A 19,136-nucleotide genomic window follows, 5' to 3' on the forward strand; every position below is an offset into this window, starting at 1 on the left:
AAATTAAAATTGTGAAATTAAAAACTTGGATTTTAAAATCTGTCATGACAAAGAAAAGAATGAGCAGCACCTTAATCATTCCCAAATGTGTAATAAAAAGTTCCTTACTTCCAAAAAAAAAAAAAATCTGAAATTCATTACTTGGCACAGAGCAAGGACTCTCAGATTCCACATCACAATTATCCCCCATTAACAAGAGAATAAGAGACAAAAATGTGATAACTGTGGAACAAATTGTAAATTTCTTTTAGCTATAAGGACAAGAGACTTGACTAAGAGGCTTGCTTGATTTGGGTTCGCATCTCACGCAGGCTCCATCACCAAACATCAAACATAGGAGTGATATCAGGTGTGTTACATCTTACTGCTAGCGAGGAAACAGGCAAGCTTTCTCAAGATTCTGTTAAGTCTGATGATACCAAATTTTTAGAAATAACTGAGTAAGAGACTTGTTAGACAGGTCAAAGGAGTTCTTTGATTTTTCCTGTCCTTATTCCGGTGTCTCTCGGTTCCTTATTTCTTCTTCCATTCAGCCTGTTCTCAAACTACAGAATACACATTAAGTCTGTACCTCTACTTTCTGTATGTTAAATGTACTGAACTATCAGAATGAGGGTTTTAATGTTTTTGTTGCTTTTGTTTTGATTTGTTTTGTTTGCTACTTTGTTTTGGTGACAGGGTTTCTCTTTGTAGCACTGACTGTCCTGGAACACACTACACAGACCAGGCTGGCCTTGAACTCAGAGATCTGCCTGCCTCTGCCACCAGAGTGCTAAGATTAAAGGCATGTGCCACTACCGCCCAGCAAGCTTTAAATCTTTTGTTGACTCTTAAGCTTGTTATAAAATTTTAATGGCAGTCTCCCTCATAAAATTATAACCTTTTCGGTTATAATAGAGCTATCTAAAAATACCTGACAAGTATCGATTTAGTTTTCTACCTTAACTTGAAAGAGTGTGATTACATGAAATTAGTTGGTTTACATTTCTATTGGATTTATACTGAAACCATTTTAGGACTCAGGGTCGAGTTATTGCACTGAGCAACTGTTGCAAGTTAGAAATTTGACACAAAATGTTTTGCAGATGTGGTCATCAATGTCGTTTTCTGGTAGAAAAATGGGGCATAATGAATCCTTTTTATTTTTCTTACATTCTTCGTGTCATCCTGTTAGGGATGAAAATGTCCTATCAGTTACGATCATCCTGGGTGAATTTTCCAGTACTTAGAAACGCGTGAGCCCCACTCCATCGTTGACCCACTCTTTCCCAAGACATCTCCATGTCACCATGTTAACATTCTAAATTTTAATAGCGGGACTCAATATGCCAGCATTCACACAGAGCATCTAAGAGCCAAGGTAGATTTCTAAGCCACAGCGACCCTCGAGAAATATCACCAGAGGGTCCCGCTCGCACTAGTCAGCCACATTCCCTCCGAGGGCGGCTATCTTGCTCTTGATTGGTCCCCGTGCGTGTCTGTCAAACGGAGAGGGTGGGGCCCACCCTCAGAGCGAAGGGAGGCGCTGTAGTTTCACGTCATCTCAGTGCGACGAAGCCCGCCAGGGAGGGGCGGGGGGCGAGCGCTCTCCGCCGCGGTTGGGGGCTGCCGTGAAGGTGTCATGGCTGCTGCTGCGGAGCCGAGTTTCTCAAGCAGCAGCGAGAGGAACCCGGAGCGAAGCTCCAGCCCCCTCCTCACCCGCGAGGTGCTCTGCGAACTCTTTCGTTCCCTGCACACCCTGACGGGACAGGTAAGTGGAGGTGCGGTGGGGAGCATCCCGGTCCTCTCACGCTAGTTCTCTCGGAGGCGGGGGCCGCGGATCCCTCTGGACCGGTGCCTGCAGCTGGGTTGCCGAGGCCGCTCGCTGCTGCCGTGACCGGGAGGAGCCGGGGCCCAGCGGCCTGGGGCCGGGAGAGGCCAGCTGCACACGCGGTGACCGAGCGTGAGTACCAAGGTCTGGAGAAAACCTGGGTGCTGGCGCCGAACGCTTACGGAACATCAGTGCCTATGAAACGATGAGGGTTGAGGGGGCCCCTGGCGCTGACGGTCCTTCTGCCTCCAGTGTATTTACTGCAGAAAGTCACTGGATAGTATGGCCTGAAACTTTTCCTAGCGCCATCTGCACTCTTGGGGGGGGGGGGGGTGTTTTACTCTGTGTTTTGTTTCTCTCATATAATTTATTGCATTTACTAATCTTTGAAACGGGGCAGGACGGTGTAGAAGAATTTTTAAAATATAACTTGCAGTGTGCCTAAACTTTAGTGTAAATTTTTGAATGAGTTATGTATGACCGATTCTAACTTCCTTACCACTGTCGTGTAACTATTTATTAGCTAATCGCTCTTACAGAAATGTCATAGTAAAATTCGATTTAAAAAAGTAGGTACCTTCACGTTATTGGATAAACTCGTTTATGATATAATGAAGCTATTTTTTACTAAGGAGCAAAAGTATGATTGCCCGCTTTTAGAAATATTTTGTCAGACACGTTTTCTGGTTTGTCTGGGGGTATGAAATGGAACAGCACACGTTTGTGTCCAGAGCAGTAGAACCTATAACAGGAAGGCATTAGCCTGATTTCTGAGAATTATTTTAGAACCCTTAGATGGATGAAGAATTAATCTTGTAAAAAATAGTTTAATAAAAATGTTAAAACCTTTGTCCGTTTCTTTTAACTGGCAAACGACTTTGAGCTGTACGTTCAGTTTGGTGTTCTTACATAGTAGTGGTCTTCTAAACATTAAAACTTTTAAGCTCAATTGCTTAATAATTTACGAAAAAAAAGGTTTCAAAGTCTTAAGCACTTTCCCTATTAACATATCAGTGGTAATATCCCAGATCTTTAAAAGTTTAAAAGTCAGAGAACTTTTTTTGGCATGAATGATTCATTCATATTCTACTGTCAAGATGAGAAAAAATAAAAAATATTCTCGTTCATTATGTTTAGAAGTTGTAAAAAAATATACATTGATAAAAGATTTGAATATCTAAATTATTTTGCGTATTTAATTTTTCAAAATTTTAATGAATTTATTTAAAGGTTCAAGTGGAATAATGATTAAATCTTAACTTTAATCATTTAATCATTAATCTTAACTTTAATCATTTAATCATAAAAAAACAGGTGGTTTTTTGCCACCTGCCAAAAACTGTTTAGAGAAAGTGAGGTTTTCGTAACATAATAAAGGGGCTTTTGTACAAGTGTCAAATATAAGATTTTTTTAAAAATCAATTAAATGCTACTTTAATAATATCATGTACTTTGAGATGTATGATTTAAGCCATACACACGTATAAGTTGCCCGTGGGGAGTGTGTCCTTTTGCAACAAATTAAAAGGATTTTTAAGATGTAAATTGCGATATGCCTAAGTTCATCTGAAGTATCATTGAATTATTAGTACTTTTCAATTGAAAGTATAAAATTGAATTGTTAAAAAGCATTCCTTTCCTCCAAATGCAAAACATATGAATATTAACCTTTTTCTTTCCTTTCTTTGGCCCATGTTATCAAGCTAAAAATTTGTTAGTTTAGGTTTTTTAAAATAGTAATATTTCTACTGAACTTACATAATTGATTATGTTAATAGTGTATTAATAGAAATTTTTGAATGTCTGGTTGCTGTTCCAAGAGTTATGGGGTAAAATGCATAGAGTTCATATTGTTAAGGAGGAATTTGCTGAATGAATAATTGGATGTATTTGGGGTCATTTTTTAATTTATGACATTATTGTTTGGTTTCCATAAAAGACTAAGTATCTTGGGTTTCCTTTGAAGACTTACATAATTCTGCTGAATTGATATGAGAATATGATCCAATCATTAAGATTGCTTTTCTGTACTTACTTTTTCTAGAGAATGTGATGCCTTGCTCTGGTTTAAGCTTTTCCTGCTTTTTTCCCAAACCATCTAAATTTGCCATAATCAACTATAGATCTCTCAGAGGACTGTAAACACATGCTGATGGATTACTTTCATGCACATTAATGAATGTAATAATCTTACTAATTAATCTTAACGTCAAATCTTAACTTAGTTATAAGCTTATCTTTTCCAGTATAGCCTAATGTAAAATTTCATATTTCCTTATGTCTGCCAAGTATGGGACTTCTAATGCTTCTGGTCTGAGCAATAAGTGTCTATAACTGTTATACAGTAGAGTGCTTAGTTTGGGAACCTGAGATTTCTTTGGTTTCATAGACAGTGATTTATGTTTTTTTTTATTCTTGTATTATAAATCTCATTATATTTACATTTGAACTCATGAAACTTGTATCTTTACTTTGGAAAATATGACTAATTTTCCATAAGTTATTCCTGCAAAATAAGATACAATTGACTTGCTTCCACTATGGAGTCTGTCCTTATACAGTGCTATGATTCATGTCCTTAGAAAGTTTATAGGGATTCCCTCATACTTAGTCAAGTGAGTACAGATGGAAGCTTCTGCTCTAAAGTTTTGACTGATTTGGGGATATTAATTTTATATTCAGGTTCTTGGTAGTTTTCTGGATATAATTTTGTTCTAATAAATCACTAGCTGATGAGAAATTTTCATGTAATGAGACTTTGGAAACACACTGGACATCCAGTTCTGGTCATTTGTTTTACTGCTGTGGAAAAACACTTGTTTTTCAACTGAACAATTTTGTACTTTGATTTTTATTTGAAATAATTACTTGAATTTTAAGTTGGTTTTTTTTTGAGTTGGTTAAATTTGAAAACAATAAAAGTAAAAAGACTTTGAGGTCATGGATATTTTAGGCATGTGTTTGTGTGGTGTGGAACAAAGAGAATGCACTTTCTGGACCTTGTTTAAAGCGGTTGTGCTTCCTCTCTTGAATGCTTAGCTGGAATTAGTAGGAGCCCAACTAGGGCAGACCTGTTTTTGGACACCTTCCAAAGGTATTTTAGATACCCAAGTATCAAAAGAGGGTTCATCTTTTTATCCTTCGTGGTGGCTTCCCCTGGAAGATGGCCCCATGATACACACATAGGAGCAGAATTAGAATAATAACTTGTGTTTTTATTCATTTGTTTCAAAGCTGCACCCTTTGATTTTTAAAATGGCAACTAGGTAAAGTATTTATTATGTCATTGAAACTTAGTAACTTCGAGCAAAATAGGCATGCATTACTCCATAGAAATCTTATTTTTGTGATAATCCCAGATATACAGCTTAATCGTGTAATTTTTGTGATGTTGCTGGTTTGCCCCTTTGAAGCTTAACCTCAGAGATGATGTGGTGAAAATTACAATCGATTGGAACAGGCTGCAGAGCCTCTCAGCGTCCCCGCCTGCACTGGTTCTTACTGCACTTGAGCAGCACGTTTTGTATTTACAGGTAAATTTCATATTAGAAATATTTACTGGGGTATTGAAAATAGAAATTAATTACAGTTAAATTAGCTGCAGTATTTGCCAGTGCTACCTCAACACTCTTAACAGTGCTATTAATGAAGGTTACGTAAATCTATATTGAGTCTAGGTCTGTCCATTTCACCAGTGATCATGATAGTTATAGGATATAAGCCCAATAGGCCAATGTGGGTATGAAATTGAATAAATGTAGTTCTATTCAATTCTAGGCTTTGCTGAAAATTCAATACAGTTCATCTATGGTGGGTTATAATTAAGCAATAAGACACGGCAGGTGTGAGTCATGCTATGATAATGATTCCATGCCTTGGGTGAGTTTGGAGGCTCATGGAGTGCTTTCAGTGGTTCAAGAAGTGGCATTATCCCAGCATGACACATCCTGGAGTGTCTATTGCAATTAAACAGTTTCAGCATAGTTTTTAAAAAGAAAGTAATTTCTGTGACATTAATGTTTCATCTTAGTGAGTAGCCAGTCACTATTTCCTCTTAATAATTTGAAATAATTTACCCTTGATATTGGAAGTCAATATTGAATTATTTATAATGGTATTGTTACATTTTTTAATATTTCAGTTTAAGAAATGAATGGTGTTGTGGCCTTGCTGGTTGTTGTTGAACATCTCTGCAAGTGTAATTGATGGAGTTGCAGGTTCTCTTGAGTCAGTGAAGTGTGAAGCACCAAGGATGAGCAGAACCGTTTTCCCGGTCACTCTGCTGTGTTTAAGATGTCATGAGGTTTCAGAAGAGTGTTTGGCGTAGCAGACAATGGAAGCAAAATTGTATGAAAAGATGATCGGGGTATTGTTTAGGAATAATGTGTTAATTTTCAGCCTTGCATTCATTGACTTTTTGAGAATGTTTAACCGTGTTTCATGATAAAAAAAATAAATAAATAACAGTTAGTAGTTTGTTTAAAGGGCAGGCAGTGAGCTGTAAAACTCAAATGTGGACCATGTTGGGGTGGGGATGGCTAGAAGAACAGAAGTAAGTGAATTTCCATTATGAAGAACCATTTATTTTAAACCCACTCTAGTTAGAATGAGCTGTTTCCAGCTAGGGGTCTTTGTAACATGTTTTGTTTTGTTTTGTTTCATTTTTTTCTTCTCCCATTGTTCATCTTCTTTTGTAAAATTTCATTTCATGACCCAATAAGATATCTCGCTATGTCAGAAAAAGGCTGAATGTTCACTTAGTGTAACACCTACATACTTCATATCCATGCTCTCATTCATTTTGGCCAACTGCACTTTGAAGTGGAGAATCTCCAGATACTGTGATAATGCAGGGCATCGCTGAGTGAGAGAGAGCACTGCTCTCCTGCTAAGGAGGGAGAAGCTAAGCCTAGTGCTCTGAGTGACGTGTTAATTAAGAGGCGTCCAGGCCAGGGACTAAAGGCTTTGATTTGGCACAAAAATAAAAGATGAGTGACAGAATGATTTCCTCAAAGAAAGACTTAAATTTCCTCAGGTTTTCTTTCTTTTCTTTTTCTTTTTTTAGTACTTTTACAGCAAACGGTAAGGGTGACAAAGTAGAAAACAGCAAACACGTGTGTAGTCAGACCTGTTTATCCCTGCCTGCCAGCTTTTTATATTTAATAACTGGTAATATTCATTTACTCAGCACCCGTTTATGTAAATATATCACAAATTTAGAGTAGTTTGAACCTGAGCAGATGTCACTGTGTTCCTTTTAGCCTTTTTTAGCAAAACTTCAGTCTTTAATTAAAGAGAATTCAACTGCTGTTGAAGAGCTCAGACAGCCAGAAACGGAGACCAAAAGCGAACTAAATGCTGGACATCCCACTGGGGACCTGCAAGACGAAGGAAAGCTCAAAGATTGTGGTTTAGATGTGAAAAAGACACAAATCCATTTTGATCCAGAAGTAGTTCAAATAAAGGCTGGGAAAGCAGAAGTAAGTTTGGGGTGGTGCAGGGTGGGTGGAGACATTACTTTTGTGTTTTGATTGTTAAAATATTTGTTGTTTGTAGATTGACAGGCGAATATCTGCATTTATTGAAAGAAAACAAGCTGAAATCAATGAAAACAACGTCAGGGAATTTTGCAATGTTATTGATTGTAATCAAGGTAACTAGAAGTTTATTTTTATAGGATTTTAAATATTTTGACAACTGCTGTAATAGTTTGTCTTAAAAATGAATAACGTTAAGAACAAAATTCAGTTTTACAAGTTTTTAGTTGGTAATTAAGGCAGTAGAGTTTTATTTAGTAATGGGCAGTGTCAAGATGATTTTCATTTTGGTTACACTGCAGAGACAGATGTTTATCGCGGGTGGGAGAAGCTGAAAGTTCTTTAGGAAGTGAAGGTGAATGTTGGGTGGCAGTGTTGTTGAGACTCGCTGTCAGGAAGAACAAAGCAATATGACATTCAGGTCTGTAAATGTACCTGTGAAATTATGTTAATTCAGTGAATTTAGTAAAGCTGATAGCATTCCTCAAGAGGGAGCAGTTTTCCCTTTACTCCTGAGTTGATCATTGATCTCTCCAGCTTGCCCTGAAGACTGGAGTCCTAGGTGTTTTTCCTTTCTTGTTGTGCAGACCTTTGCTGGTTTTCCTCAGGGTCTCCTTTCCCTCTTCATATGCTGCTGCAGTGTGTCTCAGGACTTGCAATGTACCTGCACATCACCATACACTGTGTGGCACTGCCATAGTTCATAGTCAGTTATCCTTGTGATCTTAGGAAAAACATATGAAGGAAGGTTTGTAATTGGACCAAATGTTTTTCTTATTGCCTTTAATATCTCTTGACTAATGTTTATAAGCATGGAATTGTCAATTGAACCTGGAAGTGACTCATAATCACATTGATACAGGATGCTCTTAACATAATAATGTAAGCTTGCTTTGAGTTCTAAACTTAACTTTTTCACTGTTAGCTTTTATGGTTCTCTAGATTTAGCATTTTAGAACAGGTATAACTGGCAAAATCTCAGGTACACCAGTCCAGTTGTATGCACCTCAAGAGAAAGGGTTTGTTGAGGGAGCAAGTGCATGTGTCACTAATGTTATTCCTCTGTGCTTCCTGCTAATTCTATTATTATAAACCATCAGGGGATAGAAATTGACAAGAATTGAAATGCTCAGCAGGACTCCTTGGCCCATTCAATCCCTCCCTGGCTCCAAACAGTGCTAGCAAGAATTGCTGTGGAGAGACTAGCACTCATTCACTGTCCCCACACCAGGCTGCACTTCGCTGATGGCTCTGCATTTGGACTCCAGCCCTGGGATGGAACATAGCTTTTTTTTCATACCCTCAGGCCAGTGAAAGGATAGAAAGAATAGAGACGTGTAGGCCCCTTATATATAGTTTGGGGTGTTTCCAAGGAAAAGAAAACGAGTCTGTTTAGTCTTTAAATATAAAATGTTAAGTGGGTTTTCAATTTTGTTTAGTTTTGTCTTATCACAGATGTGTTAAACTTAAGCTTAAAAATACATTTTAATGTGTTAGTGTATTTTAAAGACCTTTCAGTTGATCTAAGAAAAAAATATTTTTAAAAATCAGATTTCATGAAATAACAAAAGACTCAACTCATTATACACCCATTTTTTATAAAATAATGATGGGAATTTAACAGAAAATTTACTGCCAATGTATAATTTTACTGTTACTTCAAATATTAGCGTATATTTCTATATGTTATTATAGTGTGTTTATAGATTACAATTATGCTAATATTTAATAGTATGTATTTTGTTAATGTATCTCTAATTTCTTTCCATATAAGTTATTTGTTAATGAAAGAAATTATAGGTTTCACTTTGAAAATATTGGAAAAATTTTACGTGTCTTTCTAAAATTACAGTTTTTAAAAAGTAAGATTAAGAGACGTGATGCCTTCTGATTAGGAATTTTTAAATAAACACTGGAAATGTAGGAACAGAGGTAAAGTGTGTGCTGTACCTGAGGTTCCTATGTCTATTGTACCTGAGACTTCAGTGTCCTTATTTATCTGAGTTCTGAGGTTAACAAAGACATATAAAATATCCAATCAGTCCTTCCCTCTGTAAGATGTTCACTAAGTTGGTAATAGCAAAAATGATGAAAGTTTTTAAAGATAATTTGGTAAATTGGCTTCTGTTTCTATAATGGAGTTAGAATACGGTACTCTAGAATATGTGAGTTTTTTTCTCCAAAGGTCAATGGAACTTAGTAATAACTATCAGAAGTTATGTCATTTAATGTTAATGGTTTTTCTATATGTGAATATGAACATTGCATAAAAATATCGCATGTGATTCACTTCAGAGGATAACATTACCCAAACAATTCTGTATGTAATAGTAATGCAGTTATATTATTTTTATTTTAAATTCTTTCATGAGTAAAATATGAATTATTAGAAGTTTATCATAATTTCATACATTTGTAATTAAGAATATATTTGAACTAAATTCATCCAAATTTTCCCTAGAAAATAGTTGTGCAAGAACTGATGCCGTCTTTACTCCTTATCCTGGGTTTAAAAGTCATGTGAAGGGTAAGTAGCTGCCGTATGATATCTGTCGCTGACAGAAGTTCGTGGAGCTTCATAACAATATGGAATAGAAATACTTTTCCCATCTAAACTTTATTCTAAAACAAAGGCATTGCCTTTCTTCTTTTTTGAGCTTTTGATTAGGTGGCTGTTATGGAGAAAAATATATACTGTTAGGGAGAGAGAATGTCTGTTTTTGAAACATAAATTCACATGGACCTAAAAGTTTCTTAACTTAGTTTCTAGAGTTGTGAATACATACGGACCACAGACCAGACCAGAAGGAATTCCGGGGTCAGGTCACAAACCTCCAGGCACGCTTCGAGACTGTGGTAATCAGGCTGTGGAAGAGCGGCTCCAGAACATTGAGGCTCACCTGCGGTTGCAGACGGGTAAGCAGAGTTAGGTGGCATTCTGTAATGTCACTTTCAAGTCTTAAGGAAACTGGATTCATTTAGCTTCTGAATTTTCCTTGAACGTTCCTTGTAAAGCCCTCATTCTAGGTGCATGAAACTGTTGCTACTGGTGAAGAATCTATAAAGGTCTGGTTTTCTGCTTTTCCTCCCTGCACTTTCTGCTTTCTAAACTGGAAAACAAATTCTGAATAGACTGTCTGCCTCGGTTACTGAAGTCCCAACAGGAAATGAATGTAATGCGTTGCTGAGGCCTACTTCAGAACTCCTTTGACCACTTGTAATTGTTCTTAGCTACCCTGCCAGGGACAACAGATAGATAAACGTGGCCCTGGTCCTCAGTGCACTCCCAACAGTAAACGTAAATGAATAAGCGCATGGGAAGAGTGAGCCCGTGTTTATTGAACAGTACTCTCTCTCTGAAAGTGCCCTGCCTATGCCAGCTTAGCACTTAACAGTATCTGTGGAAGAGTGTGCTGTTCCTGTGGGAAAGGCAGCAGGACTGAAGTTAGAGAGCTCAAGCAACTTGCCCAGGATATCAGAGTGCGTGACTGCGGAGAATCAGACAGTCTTCCCTGTTAGTTACCATGCTCTTGATTCTCCTCCTAAATGTTCCTTCATGTTTCTGCTCCCCTCTGCACAGCTACTGCTGTAGATGAAGCGCCTGTAATCTCTGTCCTGGGGTAACAAGAGATAGACAAAAAGTTTGTTTTACGTTATTTATCACCCTGTGGCCAAATTGCAGTTTTTCACACTCGTATCTGATCTTGTTTCTACCCGGCTAAAAATTCTTTACTAGTTCTCTGTAGCTCTCAAACGCATGGCAGACACAGTACTTATCAGAGAGACTGGGGGCTAGACCAAGCAGGCTACAGTGGTGATGTCTGAAGGAGTAGAAAGAATCTGAATATAATAATGAACTTGATGTCTAAGTATCTTCAATACACCATGCCCTCCTCCAAAAGAAGTGCAAAATTATGGGAAACCCCCTCTCATCGCTTCTCAAGGTCCTAGAAATGGAAGTTGCAGGAAATGATAGGATAAACACAGCCATCACGTGGAATTGTCATCTTGTCACTGCTGAGTGACTGCCTTCTAAGGAACTACCAACACCTATTAGAAACACTATTTTCAGTAGCTCATAAAATAAATTTTGTAAAAAACTTGTAGCATTGTGAGGCGCATAAGAATATTGGAAAGCAGAGTCTATAATTTGTCTCACAGAACTCAAAGTGAAATTGTAACTCAGGGTGAAGCTATGAGTTCAGGATTTCAGTTTATTTTGCTTTCCTCTGTGCTTTTTCCTAAGTTTAAGTGTTTTTGTTCTTATGTATGCCTGGTATTTTAAGTATAAAAATGATAAGACAGAATTATTCATTAAGATTGTAGCATTTTTCCCTCATGAACTTAGGTGGTCCAGTGCCAAGAGACATTTACCAGAGAATTAAGAAGCTTGAAGATAGAATCCTGGAGCTGGAGGGCGTCTCTCCTGAGTACTTCCAGTCCGTGGTGAGTACCGGTGGCTGAAAAACAAAACCTTATTCTGGTTTATAATCTTTGTTATGTGTCAGTACACTCAATACACTGTTTTAAATTCAAAGAAAAGGAGTTCAGTCATATGAAGGTGATTATCTACTTCTTTAAAAAGTCTGATTCTGAATATTTTTAAACTGTAGGAACTCCTTCATTATCAACTATGGAAATTCTGTCAAACCATCCTCATGCCATAATAACTCAGCCTGCAGTGGTTCAGCCGTGACTCTGCTTGTGGTCTTGAGAGACAGCAGGTCTTTCCTTTTAGAGCTTGTTCCTTGTCTTGCTGGTCCATCCTCCAGGCTCTCACTCAGCTCATAAAATAGGTACACGTCTCACATGTAAACCGGCCACACCTCACACACTCGTCCGCTTTTTTTACCCTAACACAGACTTTTTTTTCGTGAACTACTGGCCTATATCTGTGTAGTTCCTCCACTCTTATTCCTTCAGTCTTTCTTTCATTTAACCTTTACTGATTCTCTGTGGATTTCACATCATGCTTTCTGATCCCATTTATCTCCCATCCCCTTACGTTCGCTCTCTACCCTTGCCACTTCTCCCTAGATCAAAACCAAATTTAAAAGAAAAACCAAACATCAAACAAATGAACAAACAGGAAAAGAGAGAAAAGAATCTTGTCGTGGAAGTTGTAATGAAGCCCTTGAGCTCTCAGTGGAACTCCTCCGGGATATCCTGTTGCTGTCCTCTGTCAGGGAGACCCTGCAGTTTTGGAACTGTAGGTTCCTTCTTAACCCCCTTTCTCGAGGACATTGAAAAAGTCTTTTCCTACTGAGCATCTTCTTTGGCGCATCAGTGTTTGAGGCAGCCCCGAGCTCATCCTGCTTCTCACTGTTTTCCGAGGAGGTACTTCTCTTTTCTCATGCTTGTTTTGCTGTGTGTGTTTGAGTTGAGACACGTTCTCACTGTATAGCCCATAGCTTAGACTTCTGCCCAGAGTCCACTAACCAGCCATCAGCATGCTCTGTCCATTTATTTACACATTCACTTGATGTCTCGTCCATTCAAAGTAACCCAGGGTGCACCTTGAAATGTTCAGTAAAGAACAAGAAAGAGATATGAAACCCGCTGCTGTTGCACACGCCTTTAATCCCACGCTTAGGAGACATAAGCAGGCAGATCTCTGAGTTTCAGGCCCCCTGGTATAAGAGTGAGTTCCAGGTCACAGAGAAACCCTGTCTCGAAAAACCAAATTAAAAAAAAAAAAAGAAATATGAAAACATAAGAAAACGAAGTTCTCTAGTATGAGCAAGGCACTGTGAGCATAAACTAGTAAGATGTGTTACTTATTTACTGTTGTCAAGTACCACAGTTTACAGTTAGTCTTTCTGTTTTATACTTGTTTTTACTTTATGTACATTGGTGTTTTGCCTGCATGTTGTCTGTGTGAGGGTGTCAGATCTTGGAGTTACAGGCAGTTGTTGGCTGCCACATGGGTGCTGGGAATTGAACCAAGGTCCTCTGGAAGAGCAGTCAGTGCAAAGTTAGCCTTCAGAAATACTCATAAAAATTGTATCTTTAAAATATACTAGTAAGCTACAATCTTAAAAACTTTAAAGTACTATGTTGAGACATTTCCCTGTTTACGGTTCAGATTTTTAGAACAATTACAGTAAAAGATGTAGTGCATATTGATAATTTTCTGCTTTTTTTTATAGTAGTTTACTTGGGAGTTTGTTTTTCAATAAATGAGAAAAACTTTAGTTCTTTTGATCTGTGAATCAAATATAATTTTCTTTTTTGTTTCTGTTAGTGTACACCTTTTCATGTGCTATGCTTCAAAGTTACCCATGATAATCAACCTCTACCCAGCTTTTTGAAACGCCTCCATGTTTAGAATTTGCCTGTATGTGAATCTATATAAAAAACACTTCAATTAAAATCTTTTCATGGTTCAGAAATTTAATTTCCAACAAAAGATCACTCCTTAAGACATATAAGGGCTCATTGGTTCCTTATGACCTAACCAGAGAAGCTAGAGGAGTGTAGGCCACAGTCTTTTCTGTGCACTGCAGGGATAATATGCCACATCATGCAATTGCTCTACAGAGAGAGCAAGGCATGCAGACTCCTCAGTTCCTGCAGTGTGAAGGTAACTCGAGTTGGCTTCACTCCAGATGAGGTGGGTGGCTCCTAGAGAGGACTCGCTCTGTTATGGAATGCCAGTATAAAATCTTTCCCTTTGGCTTTTTGCCACATCTGTGCAAAGTTCAGAGGACAGAGTTAGTCTGACTCTTTAAACCTGTCTGGTTTTGTGCTATTAACCTTTGTGTGTCTTTTCTAGTACTAATCCGTAAGGGTGACTTCCATCCAAAGACATAATTTTAAAGATCTGGGAATTCGTTTTTCACAAGGCCCCACTTCATCCCAACCTGCCATCGCCCCTCCTTTCTGACCCCGACTGAGCCCAGCTATCCCCATCTGCAGTTCTCATTCTTTTCTCCTGTGCAGCCGCAGGGTCAGTAAGCCCCGTGCTGTGGAGTGCTGCAGAGTTCTCGCTCGCCTGCTCTTCAGCACGGGTTACCTCCGCTGTCTGCATACCCTTCGCTACCCTCAAACTACAGTCCCCTAAGGAACATCACCCTCCAAGTTTTCTGTTTCTATCGATGATAGAATCATTTTACTAACCAGAAACTGCACGTTTCCTTGCTCTCGGCCCACATCCGCTCCAACAGCTGGCAGCTTTTCTCTCTTACCTGTTTGTTTCCCATTTCGTCCCCATCTCAGGACCTTACCTCACAGTTAAACTAACATGGCACCGTCTCTTCATTCTTGGTTGATGTCCTGTTGCTAAACTATCATAAATCTTTGCAAATACTGTTTTCTTAAGTCACCTCCCTGCTAAATGCTTTCAGTAAATCCATGCCTGGAAAAGGTAAAAAGCCTCTGGATATAGCATTGAAGTTTCTATAATTTGGTGGCTTCTGTGGCTGTTTGTTTTTGGTTTTGGTTTTTTTCTTTTAAATTTGTTGACTATTTGGAGAAAAAGTCATTGCCGGACTGTTAGAGTGACTTCATGACCCCAAATCAGCCATGGTTCCCTGACTGACCCCTGTTGTAGCAGCCAAGGAATTTTTGTCAGATGTTCCTTTACTAATTTCCACCCAGTGATTTCTGATGTTGTGAACTAAGATGAAAGTATAAAAAGAATTTGGTCATGCAGGGCAAGTGTTCCACCACTGTGCTGTCTCTTTAGCCCATCTGTAAGAAACATGAATCCAAACCAACCCAAACAGTGTGGAAATTATAAAACAGTGAGACACAGACCTCAGGACTGATCGTATGGGAAAGTCATGGTTGAGAAACACTTGAGTTCCTGCTCCTCTTGGCTCAGTCTGGTGTTGGCTTCTTCCTTTGGTAGATGGCAGGGCTGCTATAAACGTTAGGTGTTTTATCCACATATAGTAGTGGCCCACAGCGACTGTTCTTTGTTTCTCACAAGAGAAGTTTGCAGAAAATTTCTCCTTGATCTCCAGCATCCTTCCTCATTAGCTACATTTGGGCCATGTGCATGTCAGTTTCTAAGCAAGAGCATTGGGGTGAGGTAGACACTCCTTTGAGTCACACACTGGATAAGGACCTGTTCTCTCAGTCACAGTGCTTTCAGTGTTCAAAGATGTCTGTTTGCAAGCATGCATGTGTGTTGTACGTGTGTTTAGTGCAGAATACCAAATTCCTTTTGCCTCCATCCACTGTTGCTTCCTTTGGTCAGTTTCCCAGAATGGGGAGATTCTTTTGAAAGAATCCAAGTGGAAAACTTAAAGAGCTCCTCTTTCCCAGTTACAGAGACTTGTGAGCAGCTGGGAAGGAAATGGGAAGGGGGTGTTTGCAGAGAAGCTCGCTGTAACACTGTTGCACAGTAACAGCGCCCTCCTCTGCCCCGGTAACTTTGTAGACAATTCTTGGCAAGTTTGGAGCTCTGCTTGGGGTTCCCAGAGGCTGTTTGTGTATTGCAGTCTTCTATAAAGGAAGTAATGGTGATATTTTGTAAATAATGATTATTTTGTTACTTTTAAACTAGAACTTCTCTGGAAAAAGAAGAAAAGTCCAACCTCCTCAAGTAAGTTACTGTGTCTTCCTTCTGGAATAGATAGATGAGCTTTCTATCTTAGTAATAAAAGTGTCCACTCTGGCTGCATTGTAGGCCGTACCTTGGCAGACTCTAGGTTGAATTAGGGAAGTAGTTTTACTTTAAAAGCGTAGAATGACTCCAACAGGCTAACTCAGTATAAAAATCTTTGCTTGTTTTTAATTGAAGATTTAGATTATTTAGGTTAGGAAACACTTAAATGCCCTAATAACTTCGGTCTTCTCCCACTTTCCCTATTGTAGGCACTACTAATTAGCATTATCTAAATCAAAAAGGTGATTTCATGACTAGGAAGATAGTTTAGTGGGCAAAGTACTTATAGCACATTCAAGAGGACCTGAGTTCCAAGCCCTAGCACCTGCATCCAAAGCAGGGCGTTGTGGTCTAGGTCTGTTCCCTCAGCACTGGGAGGTGCGTGCTTAACTGACGAGCTTGTTGACCATTTCAGTGAGAGACCCTGTCTCAGAAAGTAAGGTGGGAACAGTTGAGGAGGACACCCTTTGTATCTTAGTCTCTGGCCTCCACAGGCACGTGTATGCACAACACACACTCCTGACCCCTCTCACACACACAAAGGCTATTGCAGCTTAGTTCTCTGCCAAGTACGTTATTAGTTGAGTTTGAGATAATTGTATGATTTTGCTTGCCTTAATGATTTAACATTGGGGAAACTTTTTAAATTGTAGCACTCGGGAGGATGGTGAAGGATCTGAAGTTCAAGGCCAGTCTGTACTACATAGTGAGGCCCTGTTTCACTACCCCCATTCCTCAGATTAGCTTGTTACATATTTATTGTAAATTTTTGAGTTAGTTCTTGAGAGCAGCCTTTGTTTCCCAGATGTAGTTAGTCCCTCAGGAGGAAAGTTCTGGGTATTTTAAGCTAATTCTTGACTGTTTTTCACGGGGGGGGGGGGTTGTTTTGTTTTTACAAAAGGTTTAGTCTTTCAAAGCATAGAAACTCCACAAGTGCTTTGTCATTAGGGAAGAAGCAGGGCAGCATGGCACTGTGTTTATATATGCATTTGTTCTGTGTTGCCGGGATGGGATGCAGGGCCTCACACATGTCAGGCAAATGGTTACAACCCAGAAGAAAAGAAACCTTATTAGTTTATGCCTTTAAATTACGGCACAGTCACCATACAGAACTGCCAGTCTTACAATTGCCACACACTAATATGCTGCTGAATAGTCAGGTATTTATAGTTCACTTCGCACTCTGTCTGCTTGAAGAAACTTGAGTCTTATTCAGCAATGTGTGTTCTTGTTTCCAGCAGAACTATTCACTGGCTGAGCTGGACGAGAAAATTAGTGCCCTCAAACGGTCCCTGCTCAGAAAGTCAAGAGAAGCAGAGTCCATGGCAGCCCACCACCTTCCGTGAGAACTGCCTCATCATGCCCTTCCTTCAAGATGCATGTGCGTGCAGCTTACATGTCTTTAATTATTTGCAGTGTGTTTATGAATATAAACTCTGTGAGGTCAAGGTTTACTTTAGCATGAGTCTGCCTTGCAGCACATAATCAACTGTTCCAGTGTTTGGAGATGACGTGAACCTGAAGATCACACTGTTTGAATCTATTTCCTTCTGTTTTAAAGGAGGCGTCTTGGATATTGAAAAACTTAATTTGAAAGAACTTCTTTTGGTGGTCCACCAGAGATTATTATTTTGATAGCTGTATTTAAAAGGACTTTATATTTGTAACATTGAATAACCAATTTCTTAGTTTGTATTTGTAATATTGGATGGTTATTTTCTTAGTTTATATTTGTATTTTGTACATAGTGGGCAATTATCAAAAATTACTGACAAAAAACCCTGACAAATGCATGTATATAATTTTTATGTCTTTTGTATTGTAAATAAACAGTCGATCAGCTTTATCACTGTTGACTGTGTGACCTTAAGCGAGTTAATCTGTGTCCTGCTCTGCTGCTCTCTGAAGGGGAATGACAGAACCTAGGTCATTGACGACTGTGAAGGACTGCAGGCCATGCTGGTCTGTCCTGAAGGAGTGGCTTAGTAAACCTTAGTGTCTAACAGGTATCCCTCTTTGGACAGTAAGGAGGCCATCGCAGAGAGGTTTCATTACCACGGCTGGAAGCAGCATGTGAAAGGTACAGCTGCATGTAGCTGTCTGAGAACCGTTTGGATGCAAGAATCAGAAATGCACTTAGATCACTTGTAAAGGAAGAGAGGTTAGAAGACTCGGGGATATGGAGCTTAACTGGGGAAGCATAGCTAAACACTGTGGATTCAGAATGTCTCCAGCAGTCAGTTCGACTCGTTGCCCTGACTGACCTCCTCCCTAACTCGCTGTTTTCTGCTCTCCCTCTTTGCTTTCTTTACTACATATATCATTCATGCAGTCGGGATATTCTCTCAGCTGGCCGGTCTTTCCAGCCCCTCTGCTTGAAGAGTTATAAAATAGCCTGTCCACTTTTACTTCTCCGCGTGAGCTGAGACAATAGTTCTGTCTTTATAGCCTCAACCTCTTGTAATTGTCTTTGATTGGCTCTAGTACGTAGTGTCATCCCCACTCCCACACCACAGCTCACTGTTGTGTCTGGAACCCGCTGAAAAAGCCAGGACTTGGTCCCATGCTGTGCCAGCTATGCAGATGAACTCGTCCAGTATACGGTCCTGGCGATAACTATTCTAGAGCTGGAAGGCTGTCAACCTTTTGTCCTTTCTGGAGTGCATCGCTCACTGATACCAGGAGTTTAGGGAGGCAGACTGCTCCCTTAATCCAAGCTACCTAGTGACCATTCCTTTACAGCTTTTTTTTACTTGACACCGTTCCTCACCCCAGCTGTTTCTTCCTAATGGTGTTGTCCTTAAAAGACAAGAGTATGGTAAATGGTTAGGAAAAGACTTGCTTCCAGGGACAGCAAAACACCTCCTTCCTAGTCAGTCCCAGGTTACGCTTTTTCAAGTGTTTCCTAAGGGGCTGAACTTCCCTAACTTCTGGCTGCAGCTGGATATTTACAAACCAGAGTCTCTTGGACCTTGAGACTCTCGAGGTCTTGCGTAGACTCATAAGAAACAACCAGTGTAGGAAGCAATTTCTGCTTCCTGGAAGTAGATCCTGCCGCAGACTTGGCGTCTGTGGGTGCTTTGAAGTTATGACTGAGAGCACTTGGTCTCCAGTGTTCTTTTTCCTGTAATAGCTGGGGGGGGGGGGGGTCAATGTCTACCCCAGGATAGTGATG

The 19,136-nt window shown here is 39.4% G+C and overlaps 1 protein-coding gene across 4 annotated transcripts; it reads left to right on the plus strand.

The window, feature by feature from the left end:
- Positions 1-1,552: 1,552 nt before the first annotated feature.
- Mbip (MAP3K12 binding inhibitory protein 1) lies at positions 1,553-17,807 on the plus strand. 4 transcript variants are annotated; one of them, XR_015004457.1, is made up of 9 exons: positions 1,553-1,750; positions 5,224-5,343; positions 7,072-7,290; positions 7,367-7,463; positions 9,809-9,874; positions 10,111-10,263; positions 11,674-11,793; positions 15,860-15,898; positions 17,203-17,304. XR_015004457.1 is itself a non-coding variant. In XM_048415613.3 (9 exons), exons 1-9 carry the CDS (start codon positions 1,622-1,624, stop codon positions 17,305-17,307), a joined length of 1,029 nt encoding a protein of 342 aa, XP_048271570.1. In that variant the 5' UTR covers positions 1,553-1,621; the 3' UTR covers positions 17,308-17,807. The 4 variants fall into 4 exon arrangements, 2 of the variants coding, with proteins under 2 accessions (XP_048271570.1, XP_048271572.1); XR_015004458.1 differs by having other exon boundaries at positions 17,200-17,300; XM_048415613.3 differs by having other exon boundaries at positions 11,696-11,793; positions 17,200-17,807.
- The last annotated feature ends 1,329 nt before the right edge of the window (positions 17,808-19,136 follow it).

This window comes from Myodes glareolus, chromosome 11 (genome assembly GCF_982192425.1).
Source record: "Myodes glareolus chromosome 11, mMyoGla1.1, whole genome shotgun sequence".
Taxonomy (NCBI): domain Eukaryota; kingdom Metazoa; phylum Chordata; class Mammalia; order Rodentia; family Cricetidae; genus Myodes; species Myodes glareolus.